The sequence below is a fragment of the Panonychus citri genome, unplaced genomic scaffold, assembly GCF_014898815.1.
Source record: "Panonychus citri isolate SS breed McGregor unplaced genomic scaffold, ASM1489881v1 Contig00095, whole genome shotgun sequence".
Classification (NCBI taxonomy): Eukaryota; Metazoa; Arthropoda; class Arachnida; order Trombidiformes; family Tetranychidae; genus Panonychus; species Panonychus citri.
Genome location: NW_026515500.1, coordinates 376,393 through 396,810, shown reverse-complemented (window position 1 = coordinate 396,810; position 20,418 = coordinate 376,393). Strand labels below are relative to the sequence as shown.

Genomic DNA, 20,418 nt, shown 5'->3' with positions numbered 1-20,418 from the left:
TTGTCTTTAATCAGTTGAATAACTTTTAGTTTGTTTAATTATTGGGATTAAAACAATTAGCTTTTTGATTTGGTTTGTAAATATTATATGGATACAGAATTAGGATAAAAGTTTAATCATTAATAGTAGTTAGTTAATTGTAACAGTTAAAATTAAGGGTAAAGGATTCGTTATAACATTTAAAGGGATTTATTGATACAAAGGGGATTCAATTAGATAAATCAGTTGATCATAATTAATGATAATTAACCCTAAAAACATTTAATTAAATTGTGTGTGTATTCATGTGTCCAGTTAATTGTTACTATCTAAGGTGTTTCCATTAACGGTGCATTAACCTTTGATTTTATTGATTCTTTGTCTTTTATTATCATGATTGCTATTGATTAGTGATTAATAAGTTAAGTAAAACTAATCAATTGGTAATAAAAGCTATTGTAATAATAATAATAATAGTGTTGGTGATGATGAAGATGAAGATGAGTGATAGTGATATTATCGTTATCATATAATCAGGTAACTGTAATTGATAATATAATGCTAATGCATTTTTTATGTTTCCATTTTTATCATTGGTTTAATAACAAGTTATAAGTTGAAGATTGTTAATGAAAGTGTTTAATTAGTTGATAATTTAGTTGATTTAACTGTTTTCACTTGATTTCTGTAGTTTAACAATGTCTTTTCAAGTTAATTGTCACTGATTAGATGTTGAATGAGTTTATTTTTTACTCTCATTGGGCTTGTTGATTAAATTAATGTTCATTGGTTTAAATGAACTTGAAAACATTGGACAACCGGTTGGTGTTGATATTGTGATTGGTGTTGTTGTTGGTTTCGGTGTTGGTGTTGATGTTGATGTTGGTGTTGGTGTTGAAGTGATGGTGTTGATGGTGGATTTGTCTTCATCACATTGTTTTACCTTTTCATTTTTAATTGTTGCTGTTGCTGCACCGGTGATAATATCGATTACATCTTGATTTTGTTGTTGGATCGTTCCAATTGTGATCTGGTTATCAATCAAAGCTCGAGAAATGTGTTCACTCAATGGCGCTGAAAGGTCAACTCCCGTGTGTTTATAATCGTCGACAAAATAACCGTTACCAGGAATTTCCGGTGGAAAACCGGGTGGAAGACATTCTCGAGATTGCTCGGTAAACTTGAAACCAGGACGGATACTCAAAAGTCTTAAGGAAATGTCAAGTAGATCAATTGATTGGATATAATTCAGGTAAATGAGCAGAAACAATGAAAGAAACAAACAAACAAAAAAAATAAAGATAATCCAATGAATAACAATAATTTCATCTCAAAATTATTATTCAGATAGTAACATGAGTATTTGTTTAGCTTTCATGGTGATCAATTTTGATCATGATAATAACATTATATAAATGAATTGGTCGTTGACCGATGGATACAAATTCATTTTAATATCGTTATTCTAATAATCTATTCAATAACAATAATGATAATCATGATAGATGAATTGATAATCTAAAACTATTGAACTTATGTAATATTGAACGTAAGGGACACTTACTTGTAAGTTGTTGGACTTATGTTAATCCTCATTGGTTCACTTCGAGACTCGAATTTGTTTGCAAGGGAAACATTATTTCCAAATAGACAATATCGAGGCATTTTAATGCCCACAATTCCCGCCAAAACTGAACCAGTATGAAGTCCAATCCTCATCTAGAATAATTGAATAACATATAATATATACGAGATGCTTAAAGAAAACTGATCATCACCATCACTTGCACCAATTTGTTTATGATTAAATTGACCTAAACAATTAGCCTTTAACAATCAATGAATTAGTAGTTAATTACCTGTAATGGTGACCCGGTGGGTGATAAAACTGTGTTAACTGCATTGATCATTTTCAACGCCATCCATGCAGCTTGGTGGGCATGGAAATCACTTGGACGATGAAGTCCAGCAGCGACACAATAAGCATCACCAATAGTTTCAATCTGAACAAATAATCAAGAGTAAAATGAGATAAAATTATATCTAATTGATTAACTAATCAAATTATTGATCAATTCGTGTTGATTATTTGTACATATACAGAATTTGGTATTATTATTATCATATTTGACCATCAACTGACAATCACACCTAAAGCCATGTGAAACTTTCCAGGGTATAAAAGTGATGAGGTGGTGATGGTAATGGAAGTGTATGATTTTATCATGTAAATGATGAGAGATTCAGAGTATGAATAAAAAAGGATTAACGTGAATAAAATCAGACTACCATGAAATTAGATTGCCGGTCAGTTGGAATCTTTTGTTTCAATCAGTATATTTCATCATCATACTCATTATCATCATTATAACTGAATGACTATGTAAAATCATCATGATGATGATTATCATTGTCTTCATCATCATCTACCTGATTAAACCAAATATTTACAATAAGATGTAACCATCAATGTTTATAAGATACAATCAATTGTTGAATAAAGGTTAATGAGTATAAATTGTTTACTCAATGAATTCCAATTAAACATTGAACTTTTTGTTTATCTTTCAGGCTTAAACTATTATAACCACCACCCACTGAATTGATGAAATTACTCAATTGAATTTCAATGCATCGATTTCACCAGAATTCAACTAATCTATTATTTTGTAACCACAAGAATTGTATCAGATTTTGTTTTTCTTCATTTTGATTCAATTTGCTATGAAAAAGACAACAAGTTATCACTGATTAAATTTGACATAGAAACAGGGAAAAGGGGGATTGGGACAAATTCTGAAAGAAAAATATCTCATGAAAAAAGTTCAATGAATGAAAATGGAAGAAAATTTTTCCGTTAAAACCTAAATTCTGATTATCGATAATAAAATAATAATATTTTCATCTTATATCAGATTTTCAGAAACAAAATCAAAAGTGTTGATACTTTTCCCTCCTCATGACAAGTGAATCATGAGCTTTCAATTCATTGACTGAATTTATCATGATGATGATTCTGAAATAACTATTAGTAAAAATAAAGTATCTGAAAATGGATGAGGAGGAAGAAAAAGAAAGAAGGTGAAAATGATGAAGAGAGAGAGAGAGAGAGAAAAGTGAGAATTCGAAAATCAAAATTTTCGCCTCATTTTCTCCCCTTTGGAAGTTTATTTTTATCGTTTTCAATTCCATGGTGAACTTTATTTATCACCAAATGATTCATTCTCATCATCCTCATCCTCATCCTCTTTTTTTTTCGAGTTTCAACTTTATATAAACTCCCCTGAAAATAAGTTGAGGATAAAGTAAAGGCAAGGATTTGATTCCAATTCTTGTTATTCAGATATATTATCTATCTACTTGTTAACTCACTCTGTACTTATACCAATTGAATTGCGACTCTAATCGGATTAACCAGCAATTTAATAGTCTTGTTCATCATCTAACAACTAGCTGAGTGTTGATTCACTGAAAAAAAATAATATTTCTCAATGATTATCATTCAATTGAAACTGAAATTTTTGTCACAAAACTTTTCCATCTATTACTTTACCATGTTAATCAGTGATAATAATAATAATACTATTATCATTTTGGTATCAACAACTTAGACTAAATTGTTGATCTGATGATTAAAAAGTAATTTGTATTGGGCTAGAAAAGTTGATTATAATATAATGATGATCATCATTGAAATATGATCATGATTATCGTTGTTGGTCAAAATTGATTATCTCTTGTCTCTCCATTCACTCCCTGAGCATTTATCTTAATTTGAAATGATAGTTTTCCCCCTCTAGAAAATGATAATAATAATAATTATCTGTTAAGATTAATTGTTAAGTTGTTTCTACTCATTTAATCTGGTGAGATTAGTGACTAAGTGATATTGATTAATCTTCATCAAGGGTTTGGGTGGGAGAAAAAACAATCTTGTCAACCTTTTGAATGAATAAATTTTACAGAAAAAGGATTGACAAGATTGAAGGATCAATTTGTTTTATTTGATTGTGAATTTAATACCTACCATTAATTGTTAACTGTTAATATGAATCAATCAATAGGTAAATTGATTGTCCATCTGATAGTTAGACAATCTACAAACTTGAATAAGATAAGCTCAAATTTTGGGTAAAGATTGAGCTCAAGATAAAAGGATTCTATGAGATGTTGAGGTACCAAAAAATAGACGGAAAATACTACAGTAGCGAAAAATGATGAACAAAATCTGAATAGCCGTTCATGAGAAATTCTGAATCAAAGATTTTGTGTACGCATGCGCAGTTAATTTTACAGCGTATTTCAAAAGAAGAAGAACGAAAGAGAAGAAGAAGAAAGAAAGAAAAGACAAGAGAAAGAAGAAAAGAGAAGAGATGAAAAGATGAAAAGAAGAAGAAAGAGAGAAAGAAAGAAGAAAGAAGAAAGAAGAAGGGGAGAAAAGAGAAGAGATGAAAAGAAAGAGAATAAGAAGAAGAAAAAGGAAGAAAGAGAGAGAAGATGAAAAGAAAAAAGAGACGAGAGAAGAAGAAAAGAAAAAGAAAGAAGAAAAGATAAAAGAAAGAAAAGGAAGAGATGAGAAAGAATGGGACGAGAGAGGAAAGAAAGAAAAGAGAGTAGTGAGAAAGAAGAATTTAGTTTGGAATTTTTTGTTAAAACGATTCCCATTTCAACAAACCACGGGTCTGACAAACAACAATAAAAAACTTCATGAAAGTTTCACTGATGATTTTAATTTAATACACTAACGTTTAACCTTCACTTGTCTAATATTAATAGTTATGCTGAGAACCTAAATTTTATCTCGATAATCTGAATATTCATTATTATTTCTGAATCTTTATCAAGTATCATGTATCATGAATGAAGTTATAAGTGACCCATTGATTATGTAATAAGATTTGATGTAAACAGAAGATGAAAGTTTCAGATGAAAAGCAGATTAGCCAATATTGACAGGGGAATGATTCAGGATATTATTTGAATCATCATGAGATTATAATCAGAGTTATCAAACAACATGATATAAGAGAGAGAGAGAGACAGCATCGAGCGATATTATCTCTCTTTTAGACTGAACTTTTCCCTGGTTGGAATGAAACGAGAAAAGATGAAAATGATTGCAGAATAGTAGCAAAGTGTTAAAGAGCAAAAAAAGTTCTTGTTCTTTTTTTTCTCTATGAAGATGAAAAGTTTTCGATCAATTTTTTTTCTTCTCTCAAAAACATTCATTTAAAAATTTCGATAGGAAAAGAAACGAAATTTTTAGAGAATAAAAAAATTCTCATCTTGTAAACTCACCAAGTAAACAAACACCACACAGAGTAAAAGTTATGAAAGCAAAAGAGTCGGAGTGGATAGTGGAAGGAGGGAAAATGTGTAGAATATTGGATTGAATAGTAAAAGTGTTTCCTGGTTTGAAGAGAGAGGAAAAAGTTCCAACTCAATGTTGCATGGAAGAGATAAGAAAATCATATAAAAGACTAACCTAAAAAAAACCTTTTACCTGAAAGAATAGCAAGTTTATCATGAGATGTTCAGTCGAAGAGATAGATCGAAGAGAGAGAGAGAGACAGCATCGAGCGATATTATCTCTCTTTAGACTGAACTTTTCCTGGTTGGAATGAAACGAGAAAGATGAAAATGATTGCAGAATAGTAGCAAAGTGTTAAAGAGCAAAAAGTTCTTGTTCTTTTTTTCTATGAAGATGAAAAGTTTTCGATCAATTTTTTCTTCTCTCAAAACATTCATTTAAAAATTTCGATAGGAAAAGAAACGAAATTTTAGAGAATAAAAATTCTCATCTTGTAAACTCACCAAGTAAACAAACACCACACAGAGTAAAAGTTATGAAAGCAAAGAGTCAGGTGGATAGTGGAAGGAGGAAAATGTGTAGAATATTGGATTGAATAGTAAAAGTGTTTCCTGGTTTGAAGAGAGAGGAAAAAAGTTCCAACTCAATGTTGCATGGAAGAGATAAGAAAATCATATAAAAGACTAACCTAAAAAAAACCTTTTACCTGAAAGAATAGCAAGTTTATCATGAGATGTTCAGTCGAAGAGATAGATCGAAGAGAGAGAAAGAGCAGAAAATCTTCAAGAACTTATTCAGATTCTTTCGAATTTTCTTTCGTTGGAAATAATTTTGTTACATAAATAATTCTCATTTGATTTCTCTGACAATCGTGATGGTAATGATATTTATCTGTGTATATATTGGATCAAGAGTATTCATAGGATGGAGAGGAAGAGAGAGGCATTCGCCTCAATGGTGGAGTTTTAAGTGTGAAAAAAAAGTTCTGACTAAGAGGTTTTCGTTTTTCATGATAATGATGCTTTCATCTGATGATGGATTCCAAGTGTAACTTGGTGGTGTATTTATGTACATATATTGGTGACTGTTGACTTTACTTCACTTTGTTATCTGCTTGATGCTTGATGATATGAATATTGAATGATGAATATTAAGGTGAATCTGAAATGAGCCTGAAACTCTTGAGATGTAATTCACTTGAGTTTCTTTTGAATAAATATGAGATGTTGGTCAAGAAGATAAGACAGAGAAGAAAAAAGAGTTCTGAACAGATTCTGTATCATGTAGGAGGAAAAAAAATCGACACAAAAAACAGTATTTGATATTTTATCTCTCTCTCTCTCTCTCTCTCTCTCTCTCTCTCTCTCTCTCTCTCTCTCTCTGATTTTCCATTTTGATTCTTATCTTCTTTATGGTGATATCTGAAACTGGGAAGGAGTGGGAGTTCTGTTCATGTTTTTTATTCGTCCGACTCGAGATAAGGTGAAATATATTCATACGGAATTGGAAAAGATGAAGACGAAAAAAAGAAAGAAGGCAAATAAGATTATGAAGATAAAGAAGATGCTGATGAGGATGAGAAGGAAGATACTGATATCTAATGGTGAGCATTTCTGTCTATGCTCCAAGAAACAGCAATATTACATTATGGGCGACTAAACATGGAAGACAATTGGTTCAACTTTACCCATGGTAATATCATCATTCTCATTTCCATCAGTCACAATTTTCTTGGTGTATTCACAATTGCTGAAGGAAAGAGGAAAAACCTCCATTGAGAAGATTGAGATTTCCACCCTGTTCACAAATCATATGAACCGTGTATCTATTTATAAGTTTGACTTCACCATTTGGAATTGCAATTCGGAATCTCAATAAAATTGTTCAACATGAAACTCTGAATGTATCTGATGAATACACGATTACTTGTTTTTCTTACTCCATTCCAATGGATTTTAGCTCAACCAATGAATCAATAAATTCATTTTCTTTACTCTTCAATCACCTTCCACCTTGTAACCTTTTCCACCCTCTCCCTCTTTCTCTCTCATTCACTCTTCCATCAATCTTGTCATCCTCATCACCTTGATTTTAGGTTAATGATACACTGGTAATGTCAATTGTTTATCATTATCCATGCAGGGTTATCGTTGTTGTTTAAAACTAACCTGTTAACAACATTTTATCCTAATAATCATAATAGTATGATGATTATCAGATTGATTTTGATTCTGATTTAGTATTCTGAGATAATGGTATTTGAATATTGATCATTGATTATCAGGGGAATTGTTGAATGTAAAAAAAAGCTACAAAACATTCAACATGAAAAACTACACGAAATAGGAGGATAAAGAGATGGCGGTAAGTGAAGGTGGAAAATCATGAATCCATTTTAATTTAAAATCTCATCTCTCAATTTCTTGTTGATTTTCATCTAATATCGGATGAAATGATATAATGTTACCCTGTCAATGTTAATTCACAATTTTATCGTGTATCAAGAAGAGTAGAAGGAGAAAGTGAAACAAATAAACAAACAAACAAAAAGTTCCACATCTCTGAATATCAATTCAAATTCTGACGATAAATTCCAGGCGCAATGTGAATAAGAATCTGAATAAAACAAAAGAAGAAAATAAAATAAAATCTAAAGAAAAACATTCTCTTTGGATTTTCTTCTAACATGATCACCATGGGTAAGAAAAAAAAATAGAAAATGTATCAAAATAAAAAAGGAAAATTTCTAGCCTGTAACATGTTACATTGGTCATTGGATGTCCAGCTATTCAATAGTAATAATATTGAAACGATTACTTATTCATTTTATAATATGTACATATATTTGGAAATAAATCTTATCCTGATATAATATCATGTTGTCAGAAACTGAATATTCATCGAGAAGGAACTTTTTTCTTTCTCTTCTCTTGTTGATATTGTTTCGAGTTTTTCTTTCCTCTACCTCGAGGTAGGGAAAAAAATGTTTCCCTGAAAAAGACAATATGATTACCATGATGATGATGATTTGTCATCAGAAACATGAAAGTAAAACGTAAAACTAATAATACTAAAGGTAAATGAACATTTATGATAATCAGAATACTGATCAGATAATAATATATATCTACTATTGAACAGTGAATATGAATAAAAAGTATATCTGGTGATTCAGAAATACCCGCAAAAACCATGAGTATGTATTAATAATGACGATAATGTTCAATTACAGAGTTCTGTGAATGTTCATAATGACGATAATCATGATGATGGATCAATGATGAGAGAGATTGTTAGGTTTTCTTTTCCATCTTTCTTGTTATATTTTTCTCTCTTCAAGATTTCCATAAACTACTTTCATGAAATTTCATGATTATTATCATGGAATTGATGACGATAATATAAATAACAAAATCTCTCGACAGTTGTATATAAATATATCTTTGTTAACTTCATGATATCGAGTGATTTTTTCATCATGAACATGACAAGAAAGAGAGAAAAGTAAACTGAATCAATAACCTTGCATATTCAGAATAATATTTTCGTTCAACATGAGATAGATTTCAAGTTTATCCATTTATCAATAGACTAAAACCTGAGTATAATTATCAAATGATAATTTATTAATCTTCATGATGATTTAATGATAAAGTTCATTGGAGATGAAAATTCAATATAAATTGTCAGAGAAAATTTGAAACTTTATTATTATTTTTCTGTTCCAATTTGAATTAAGTTCTGATAGAAATTTTTTTTATTTTCTCTTCATTGTTACTAAATATTAGAATTGTTTGTTTCTTTTTCCATTATTAATACATCTTGATATTTATCTCATTCTATCATGAATTCTGTCTCAAGATCTCTCTCATTATTTTCCTATTTCTTTCCATTGAACGTGACAAGGAAAATGTTGACATTCACCTTATCTTTTTACCATGTAAGATGTTGATTCTTAAGTATTTTTTATATATCATCAGGCGAGTTGAATCATAGTTACATCTAATATCGTATTCATGTGATGAAAAATTCATGTGGGGGAAAATTTGAGATGATGAGGTTTAGATGATCACTTAGATCGATGGATTAAGATTGAGACGAAACTCAGATTGATTGAGATGAAACTCGGATGGATTGAGATGAAACTCAGATTAAGTCTTTAGGCTTGGAAGGGAAACAGAAGATTTTCGGTCCCACAAAATTTACCGAATACAAGATTCTTTTAGGATTGTGTCACTTCACTTTACTTACTGATCTATTGATCTCAATGTTAAGCACTTGCATTTAAACTCGATAATTCTTTAGAATTCAAGGTAACAATTAAACATTAACTGTTAAAGATTTAGATGGAACTTAATTGAAATTTTAATTAGAGTACGTTGTAGAAAATAAGATCAACTTGAATAGTTGGGAAAATCACAACGACTAAAGAACAAGGGAAAATTAGTTCTTTTTTAGAATAAAGAACAAGGGGGTAACAATTTAAAGGGGAATCAATTAATGATGAGGAAGGGGTAACAATTAAATTGGGGGAACACAATTAAATCAAATTAACCAAATTAATCACATTAGTGATGAGGTTAAACAATTATTACAAAGTAACTTTTTGTCTTATGTCTCGACAATGATGAAAAATATGGTTAACAAATGGTTAAGATAAAGATGAACTAAAGATAAGCTTGAAGCAACAATACATCTTCCTAAAAACAAAGAAAGTAAAAGAAAGATAGAGAAAGAAAATCAGGTCTCTTACTTTTAACCAATTTTGGTCATCTTAAGATGAAGAGATTTAGGTTAATATAATTAAGAAAATTAGTTAATTGTGTTAAACTAATTCCATCTATAATTATATCTTGAGATATAGATTAAGATTTTGATTAATTATTATTGGTTAATTAAGTTGGGATATAATCTCTTAATTATTTAGATCAATTAATTGGATTCTAATCAATTTGATTTGTTGAGGTTAACAATTAAGGAAATTATAACTATAGTTATGGGAGTGGGTTAACCAATTTAACAATAGAAATTTTAAATGAAAAGAAATTAAGAAAGCACAACAATTAACTAATTGTTGAGGTGAAATTAAAATTAGAAAAGTTTTAAATTGTTTCAAATCATAATAGTGATGAAAAGAAAGACTGAGGATTTCATGTTTTCTACCCTTCAGTCCCCAGCACTTTGATGAAGATACTTCTTCAGGTTTCCTTTGGAATCCTATTTTGATTTGGTGGTGATGGATTCGGGGACGGAGGTAATGAACCGGTGGGTGTGTAATGGAAGAAGTCGGAGTAGTCGGGCTTGGTGGGATTTTTCCTTGGATCTTGTGAGCTGTTGAGAGAACCAAAGGTTGAAGGTGGATCAGAAATTAGAGAACTAATATAAAGTTCTTGTCGGGCTGAATTAGGTGGAGATGTTGACGATGAGGAGGAATTTTGGGTGAAGGGCTTTTCATTTCCTTGGTTGAAACCAATGAATAAATTTTCTTATCATTTCCGAGCTGATAGGCTACGGGGTGATTGTTTTCTTTTCTTGGTTGATTCGGAGGGTCTACGATTTTGAATAAGGTGAAATGAGATTTTGGTTCATCGATTGATGAAGTTGATGATGAAGATGATGATGATGATGATGGAAGAGGTGATGGAGCGGGAGAGACACAAGTGAATTCTGAGTACTCAGGGGATTCTCGGTGATGTTGGAAATAACTCCAATCGATTGGCCAACGGGCTTTCCGAGCTTTGACTAGATCACTTAGTTTTCGGTGGAGATATGAAACTTTATCGTTTCTCACATAATGTTGAATGGATTCATTATGAATTCCACGTCCAGTCTCCAGAACTTTTTCTTCAATGTCTTGCCAGAAAAACATATACATTCTCATGGCGGTGAGAGCTTCGATGGCGGGTGAATGAGGTTGAGCTCTAATGGTGTAGCCTGAAAAGAGAATGAAGGCTAGGAGAGATAATGAAGCGGGTGAAGTTCTGTAGGGAGAGAAGTAAATAGTGACATCTCGCATCTTTGGTCGAAGAATGTCAATTTCGTCGGGGGTAAGGTTAAGACTTTTGAAGAGGGTTATAAGACCAGCACCAATAATTCTTCGGGCACAGGCGAGATAACAGAGAACTTGATCTCTAACTGAGGAAAGATGCTTAGCAAATTTCAAGTCTTCCTTTTTGAGTCCATGATAATAAGTATCCATGGAATGAACGTCTTTATAATGGACGAAGGTCTCATAAACGGTTTCACAATTTCCGTCAATTATTGTGATCCATACTGGCTGATGAACGAGTTTTCGAACTCCTTCTGGACTGAATCTGTAGATTCTTACGTAGGCAGCATTAATGGAATAGACGTTGGATGGATCAGGGTGGTCACGAATTTGTTTGGTCAAAAGTTCTTGTTGACCAGGGTTAAGGTCTTCAACTTGTTGTTCCACTAGGGAATTGAAGATCACGGCCGCTTTATTTTTCTGTTGACTCTGTACTCGAGTCGGAGCGGGTTGGATGTATTAGAGTCTTGGGTGAAGGTGACCAATTCTCGAAGAGATGGAAACCATTCTTTGATTTTATTTTTAATTTCTTTTTGCTCTTCCTGGGTTAATCTAGAAAGAGGGTCAATTGTGGTGTAGAGTGATTGGATGACCAGCATCAGGGAAGTTCTGATGGGTGAACAAGGCAGATCGCGTTTGCCTTTCCTTCTCGTAACTTTAACCATTCTTCTGAGTCGGTGAGAAGGTAATGAGGATTGGATTTTTCTTGGTTGACCAAGTAGTTCGAGGTCAGGATGCAGCGGGTGCATAAGAGAACAGGAGGAAGCCTACTGAACGGACGAATTCTTCATTTTCGGATAGGGGAAGAGTGGGTCTTTTCTTTTATTAAAGTTTCCCAAAAACTAATCTAAGATTCATGAGAACGAATGTTAGTGTCCGATAAGAGAGGGTCATTTGGATTTTCTTCCTTGTTTACTAGTAAACAAGCGTACAACTCGAATTTCTTTTCGAAATCAAACTCATGAGTTGAGTATGAGATTTTAGGCTGAGGGGCTAGTTTAACATGTGGCGGAATGAAACTAATTAGACGCTTGGGAGTGATGTTGGAAAGTTCTTGTACTGAAGAACCATGATGAAAGAGTGGGATAGCGTTGAGGTCTACTTCCTCTCTGAATAATCCTAACCTGCATCGGGATTCATGGGCTTCGAATAAGTTTGGACTGAGCTGGCTAGTACAGAGAGTGTAACGGCAATTGAATTTGCAACTTCGATAATTAACATAAGTTTGAGAATAACAAACGAATCCATAAGTAGGGTAATCATCTAATGATGCGAAATTCTTAAGACAATTGGGAATAGACAGATGAATTTGGTTGGATGATTTGGGTGATAGTTTAAGGGTTGCAATTAAATTTTGGATGAACATGATACATCTAGTGCAATACCAATGATTGCAGAAATTGCATTCGAGGGGTGAAGGCGATTTGTTCATAAAGTAGCAACGAACTTCATCGATGAAGGTGTCTAAATTCTCATGGGTGATTGAATTTCTTGAAATACCTTTAGGTATCTTTGGTAGAGGAATAGAATAAATTGATTCATCTTGATAAAGATTCAAATAAATCTTTTCACGAATCATTCCTTCGAACTTTTCTTTAATTGTTTTAAAAGTTTCATTTTCAGAACTGACCTTTAATTTTCATGAATTTTCAATCGAAGCATGAGAGGAAGTTCTAACGGAAGGAGCAGGAATTTCATTGCTGTAAGTTATTGGATATTCAAAGGGTTTCGGATATTTATTAGGAAAATCAGAAGAAGAAGAAGGTTCAGCACGAGTACTTGGAAAACGACCTTACCTTTATTTTCTTCCTCCATTGGATTCCTGAGAGTGATTTTCTTTAATTGTTTGGGATGAGATGAGGCAATTGAATCCAGAGATTCTACGGAAATCGAACGTTTTAATTGGGGTTGATGATGAACGAGCGGTGAACGGAAGGAAACAACTTTGAGGTCGATCTTTTTTCTGGGTGGAGAGTCAAGGTTAACAAGAGGAAATTCTGGTTGAGGTTTATTGTCAATTGGGCCTGGAACGTACCAACAATCTGGATCACTTTCGTAACCACAATTAGGAATCACTGATCTAAGGAGATGAGAGTTGGCACGTTGATTGTTGAAGGAAGCGGATACACTAGAAGGTGTGGGTGGTGAATTAGAATTGTTGTCCATTTTTATCACGAGATTAATTAGCGTTTTAAAGCTAAGATGAGATGGATGATTAATTAGAGTTTGATGGAGATGATTAAATTGGTTGAAGTGGAAAACACTTTGAGTCAATTGAGGAAACATAACAACACTGATGAAGAGGGCGATTGATTGTTTTGGTAGATGAAGAGATGAAAATTTTGATTGAAACAATTAACTGAACTAATTAATTTTTCACAATTAAGGAAATTTAGGTGAGATGAAGAGATGAAAACTAAATAAATCTAAAGATTTGATCAAATCAGACGATGAACAATTTTCAATGTTGAAAAGAAAAATGAAATCAAGTGAAGAGATGTTAACTCGATGTGACCAATGGGTTGACTGAGATAAAGACAAAGACGAAGGCGGGTAAAGGTAATTAGCGAAACTAACGCCTTCGGTGGAGATGGTTAACTTAAAAAAGAAAAGATTTTTCTTTCTCACAGATGTTGATCTAATTTCGAATTTCGAAAAATTAAAATCATTAAAGTGATTAGGTTGATCAAAATTAATTTTCTGAGAAAATTTTTGATTCTTATCACTGTAGTGATTAGATTGAGAACAACAATTGAAATTAATTAGAAAAATATTTTCATTATCTTCTTCTAACAATGACAATTTAAACAATACAAAAACTTTTTTGTTTTTTAATTGTTGTCGAGTTAAGATTTTTTCTTGATTGTTAACAATTAACTTGGGCTGATCAATAATCTGTTGATCAGATGTTCGGTACTTTCTTTTTGGTTTCTTGAATTTATCAATTAATATATCACCAGAGTGATCATCAATTAACTGATTGTTACAATTTGAATTGTTAATTAGGGGAAATTGGTCATTTGGTTGAGGAGAGTTTTGGATTAGTTCATTTAGATTTTCATCTTCATTAGGGTTAATTGAGTTGTTTAAATCTTCATTTGAAAGAAAATCGGGTTCTTGATTTTCATCTTGATCATAATTATTATCACTGAGTGATTGAAATTGGTTATTGGTAATTAACTCAATTTCTGGGGAATTGAAATTTTCATTTTCTAAAAATGAGTCGGGATTAAAGAAATTATCTCTGAGGTTAATCATTGCTGTGGTTAGTTTACCTGAATATTTCTTAGTGTTAGAAACATTAGCAATGAAGATTAAAGCTTAAGGTATCTAAGAGCATTAGTGCACCTTTCTTTAGACCACAAACTAAGTATGGGCCATGATAGCGATTACGGGTTTTTGAAACTGATGAATCCTGAGATTCATTTTTTACTAACAGATAATCTCCAATAGCATAAGGAGAGTGAGGATGAAGGGATTTAGTTCGGTTAACTTGGTAGAGTTGTTGAGAGTTAAGCCGTGCATAAGCAATTTTTCGAGCTTCATTTACGGTCACTGGGGAATTGTGGTTGATGGATAAGTAATTGTCAAGGGGTTTGTTTGGCTCGCGACCAAAAACAAGAAAATAGGGGCTGAAGCGAGTGATTTTGTGGATGGATGAGTTAATTGCATATAAAGATGCTTGGAGAGCGGAAATTAAATTTTTTGTTCCTTGGGTACAAACATATGTACGAAGTCTTTCGGCAATAGTCCTATTACTCCTTTCGACTATTCCTTGGGATTGAGGGTGGTACGGGGTACTTGTATCATGAATGATTCCGTGTTTATCCATGAACCTTTTGAATTCATCTGAGGTGAAATTAGTACCTAAGTCGGTTTGTATGTGAGTTGGAAAACCGAAGAGATGAAAGAAGGGAGAGAGAAAGTTAATTACAGTTGAAGCTGTTTGATTGGTGGTTAATTTCGCGTATACAAATCGCGATAAAACATCGACAATGACGAGGATGTATTTCTTTTGATTTCCAATGGTGATTGGCCCTTGAACGTCGAGTTCAAAGCGGGTAAAGATTTGCTGAGGGATTGGTTTGATGGAGGGATCAACATAGATGATGTTGGAGGGTTTCGATAGATTGCAGACTAAACAATTTTCGCATAACTTTTAACTTCATCATATAAAATTTACACCAGAATCTTGGGCTATATTCAAATATGTTTTCTCTGTGGCGAAATGTCCACCTAATGTTGATTCGTGCTCTAATTTAAATATCTCTTTTAAGATCTCGGGGTCGATTACAAGTCAGTACCAAAGGGTTCGAGAGTCTTTTCGATGAGAAGATTGTCTTTAAGGACATATCGTTTAGAGACGATTAATTTGGATTGGAGCTGAGAGATGATTGATTGAATATCAGGATTATTTTCTGAGAAGTTCTAACTTTTCCTTCTAAGGAAAATTCTTGAGGAGATGATTTTGATTGAGGTTGAAGATGAGCGATTTCTGAAGAGATGGAGTAAAGAATGAGAGGAGGTTCTTTGATTTGTTCGTAATCAAGGAGAGGTGATTCGAACGATAGATTGATGAGATTTAATCCAATATCATGATAGTGATGATCGGATGGGTCTTCGATATATTAAGAAAACTTTGTCTAAAATTCTTCCTCAGGGTCAATTGTTTTCTGTGGTCCCATTCGGACTGATAACAGGAGAAACAGTCAGGGGATGGGTTAGACCTTTTTATATATCACCTTAAAATTATAAGATGAGCATAATAGACCATCTTTGGAGACGAGAGTTTTTGAAGTTAATTTTGGAAGCTGACACAGGGCATGGTGGTCAGTCTCAATTAGAAAATTTTCACCATCAAGATAGTGACTGCTTGTACACCGACAAGAATTGCTAAAGTTCTTTTCTGAAACACTGTAATGAAGTTGGTGTTTCAATAATTTTGAGAAAAGAATGAAATGGGAGCCAATGGCTTACGGTTTCGATGGGATTTTCAGGTTGAAGTCTTCGGAATTTTCGTCTTCCTGTAATAGGATTCCACCAACAGCAACATCAGATGCGTCAACGGAATTTTCGACGGAGTTTGGGATTGAAATGTACCAAGAGGTGGTATTGATGAGAGATGATTTGAGAGAATCGAGTGCTTGTTTATCAGCAGGAGAATTTTGAATTTTCTTTCTTTGGAATTAGACGATAGAGGGCAGCGATTGATGAATAATTTTGATGTACCTGGAAGTAGTTATAACATCCTAAGAGGTTGAGTTCACGAACAGTTTTAGGGTAACGGAGATTCACTAAGGCTTGAACCTTTTCGGATCGGACGAATTCCTTCGCCTGAGACGAGATGACCTAATAATAGATTTCGGTTTCACCGAAGTGGCACTTTCTGGTTTAACCTTTAGTTATATTTTCTTAATCGATCTAATACCAATTTAGTATTATTGATGAGATCGTAAAAGTTACACCAACAACAGGGATATCGTCAAAGTATCAATACAATTGACGTACTGAAGTCCTTCAGAACTTTATTCATGAAGCGTTGGAAGATAAAGGGAGCACCAGCAAGTCCCATAGGAGTCGCTTATATTGGTACTTACCATCAGGTGTTACAAAGCGGTTTTCTCTCGTTCGGAGGAGGCTCAATTTGATGGTAACCTTGTGCCAGGTCAAAAGGTTGAAAAATTTACCACCGCGACGACTTCAAGACAATCGTCTATTCAGGGCATCGGGTTTTGGGATTTTAGTGAGTCTATTGAGTAACCGGTAGTCGGTCACCATTCGATGGGTACCATCTGATCGAGGAACCAATAATGAAGGGGCACCTCCGAGAGCATCAGAGGGTTCGATCAGATCATGTTCGATCATGTCATTAATGATCTCACGGAAAACTCCACGACGATGGATATTACAGTTGTACGGTTTTGGTACGGATGATTTGATCTTCGAGATCAATTTTAACTGGGCAAACAGTTGAAGAGACAAATCCAAGATCATTTTATGTTGAGAAAATGTCTTGATAACTTTCAAAAGTTTTAAAGTTCATCTTGTTGAGAGGATTGAGATTTGGATTGATTCTCGACTTAATTTTGTCAAGAAGAGGTTGAATTTTAGATTCGTTAAGTTCAGATTCACTAGTTAGCATACACCGCGCAATTAGTGATTGTTGAGGAAAGTTTTTGAATTTTTGATTATCAGGGTGAATGTTAATTGTTGTTAGATTTGGATGATGATTGGAGGGAGGATTAATTGTTGAAGCCGAATGAGATGAGGAACTGGATTAGAATCCAGATGTAATCAGAGCAGCATTACCAGTAACTTTAATAGAAGTTTCGATGATGAAATCAGTTTCATCAGAGTACAGAATCGGAAGTAAAATCAGGATTGGTTAATTCAGGAGAATTGGGGTTTTCTTTCACTGAAATGTTATATTCATTTCCATCTGAATTTAGTGTCATATAAAAAACATGAAGAAAAGCATTTCCTAATAAGAAGACAGGCTCAAATTTGTCACAAATTTGGAACTTGATGATTCTTGATTCATCCATTCCGTCATGCTTAAAGATAGCGTAAGAAAAACAAAAGTCTACATAAACTCGGATGCAATTCCTTTTAGAGTTCGATTTACTCGAATAACATGAGCTTGAAGGTGAAGCTAAACCAGCATCAATCACACAAGCAGAAGCGCCAGTATCAACTAGAACTTTCCTTCTTGAACTCAGGTTTATCAGGAGACAGAGAGTAAGTTAACTTGGGGCATGTGGGCGATTGCGGTATTACCGAGTTGCGAGATTTGTTTGATATCCTTAGATATGGCAAATCCAACATTACCACGGAGTCCACTTTGCATTGGTTCGGGAGGAGAGGGAGGACGGTAATCAAACTGAATTGGGTTAGTAAGATTTTGGGGAACGGTAACTATTGTATTAATCGGTTGAGGAGGAAGTTGTACTTGAGGAGTTGGTTGATCTTGACCTACTAGGGTAGCGAGATTAGTTTGAGTAACGGTGGGATTGAATTGTTGACGAGGGTAATTCTGATCTTTTCTTTGGTAAGGGGGTTTAATTCCTGCAGCTTCTTGAGCTTTTCGGTAGGCTAATTTAGAGCAAACATCAATAGTGTGGTCATCACCTTTACAATAGTTGCAAAACTTTGCATCTTTAGGTGCGGATGATGAACTGTTTTGGGCTCTTTTATAATTAGAGTTAGAGTTAGAGTAATGGGGATTGTTAGTTTTTAACATTCGAGCAACTGAAGATTTTTCATTCGATTGATTTGAGTTGGGATTTTTCGAGGTTGATTTCTGAACTTTTGGCGATTTTGATTATTTTGTAATCAAAATGAATGCGAGATTAAATGATTATAAATTCTTGTTTTATCATCATTTATGCCGAGTATAAATATCATCTCTGATATTTCGAGGATGTGTTGGAGAACAAGATTGAGAAAGAGGAATCGTTGGTTGGACCAAACGCTTTGGTTACCAACCTTCGCATGTCTGAGAAGAATTTTCAGGGTGAAATTCAGGATTGTAGCGACAATTTCTTAATTCGAAGTCCGCTGAATATTGGCTTTCAGGGTCTTTAGCTTTTCGAAGAGGCATCAACGTATTCCTGGTAATTGGTAATATCGTCTAAACCAGTGGCACTTGTTTTTATCTCATGGGCCATAGACTTTTGGAGAAGTCGTAATCAGGTTTCGTCATCCATTTTCTTTGGATAAACGATCTTTAGTTTTGACCAACCATGAATAGGGTCTTCACCAGAACGGAATTCAGGTACATGAGGATCCGTTTTCAACTGCTTCATTAACTCGAAGAAAGTTGAAGGTGTTAGATTGTCATTTGAATTGACAGATGGAGAGATTGATGGAGTGATGGATCGGTAATATTTGCACCAGAGAATTTAAGATGTTCTTTATTTTAAGAGAACACCAAGAGAGAGAGAGCATAAAGTTCTGAGTGGGAGAGATTGAAAATAATTTCGTTTTCTCTTCCAATGTTTTTATGAAATTTGGATCTCTGGCAGAGATTTTGAATACGAATTCAGTTAACCAATTTGGGAGGTTTTGGCTTTTTATTTCCTCAATAGGAAGAGATTGAATTTCTTCGAGTGAGATTTTCTCCAAGAAGAAAATTAGTTGACACAATGTCAGTAAGTCGTTTCATGGCGAAGAACAATTGGAATTGGAACATTCAAAGACGGAAAAGTTCGAAATCTCGTTGAATGTGAGATCTCTGAGAGATTTGGGTTTGGAAATTATCGTAGAAACACGAGTGGGTGGTCGAGGGTTGACCGGGGTTTGAATATCATTAAAAGATGGAGGTGATGGGATGAGAGTTTCATCCTCAGAAAGTTCAGGTTCGGGTGTAGTAGTAACACGACGAGTAGCTTTCGCAGCTTTAGCAGCACGAGCAGCAGCAACACGAGTAATAGCAGCGATTCTTGAACGCTTAGGAGGCATTTTGATTGAAAGATGGATGGATGGATTAATTGAAATTAATTCAATAGAATTTTGGTTAAGAGTTAGATGGAAAGATGGATGGATGGATGGATGGAGATAATTCAGTAGAATTTTAATTGAAATTTAGATGGATGGATTTATTGAAATTTAGATGGATGGATTGAATTTAATTCCGTGGAATTTTTGATTGAGAGTTAGATGGATGGATGGATGGAGATAATTCAAAAGAATTTTGGATGAGCAGAAAAACACAAACACAAAACACTGGAAACAACGTTTTCACGCTGAGTAAATCAAAAGAATAAGCAAAGGGGAGAAATGAACACAATCCTGCCTGGGTCGCCAATTTGTGGGGGAAAATTTGAGATGATGAGGTTTAGATGATCACTTAGATCGATGGATTAAGATTGAGACGAAACTCAGATTGATTGAGATGAAACTCGGATGGATTGAGATGAAACTCAGATTAAGTCTTTAGGCTTGGAAGGGAAACAGAAGATTTTCGGTCCCACAAAATTTACCGAATACAAGATTCTTTTAGGATTGTGTCACTTCACTTTACTTACTGATCTATTGATCTCAATGTTAAGCACTTGCATTTAAACTCGATAATTCTTTA

The 20,418-nt window shown here is 33.6% G+C and overlaps 1 protein-coding gene across 2 annotated transcripts in view; it reads right to left on the bottom strand.

The window, feature by feature from the left end:
- Positions 1-37: 37 nt before the first annotated feature.
- LOC128388009 (guanylate cyclase soluble subunit alpha-1-like) overlaps positions 38-20,418 on the bottom strand; it is a 56,797-nt gene continuing 36,416 nt past the window's right edge. For both annotated transcript variants that reach the window (XM_053347341.1, XM_053347342.1), the window contains exons 5-7: positions 1,839-1,982; positions 1,544-1,698; positions 38-1,187 (exon numbers count right to left, since the gene is read on the bottom strand). In XM_053347341.1, the coding sequence (XP_053203316.1) occupies positions 722-1,187; positions 1,544-1,698; positions 1,839-1,982 (765 nt within the window). In that variant the 3' untranslated portion in view covers positions 38-721. The remainder of the gene's footprint in view (positions 1,188-1,543; positions 1,699-1,838; positions 1,983-20,418) is intronic.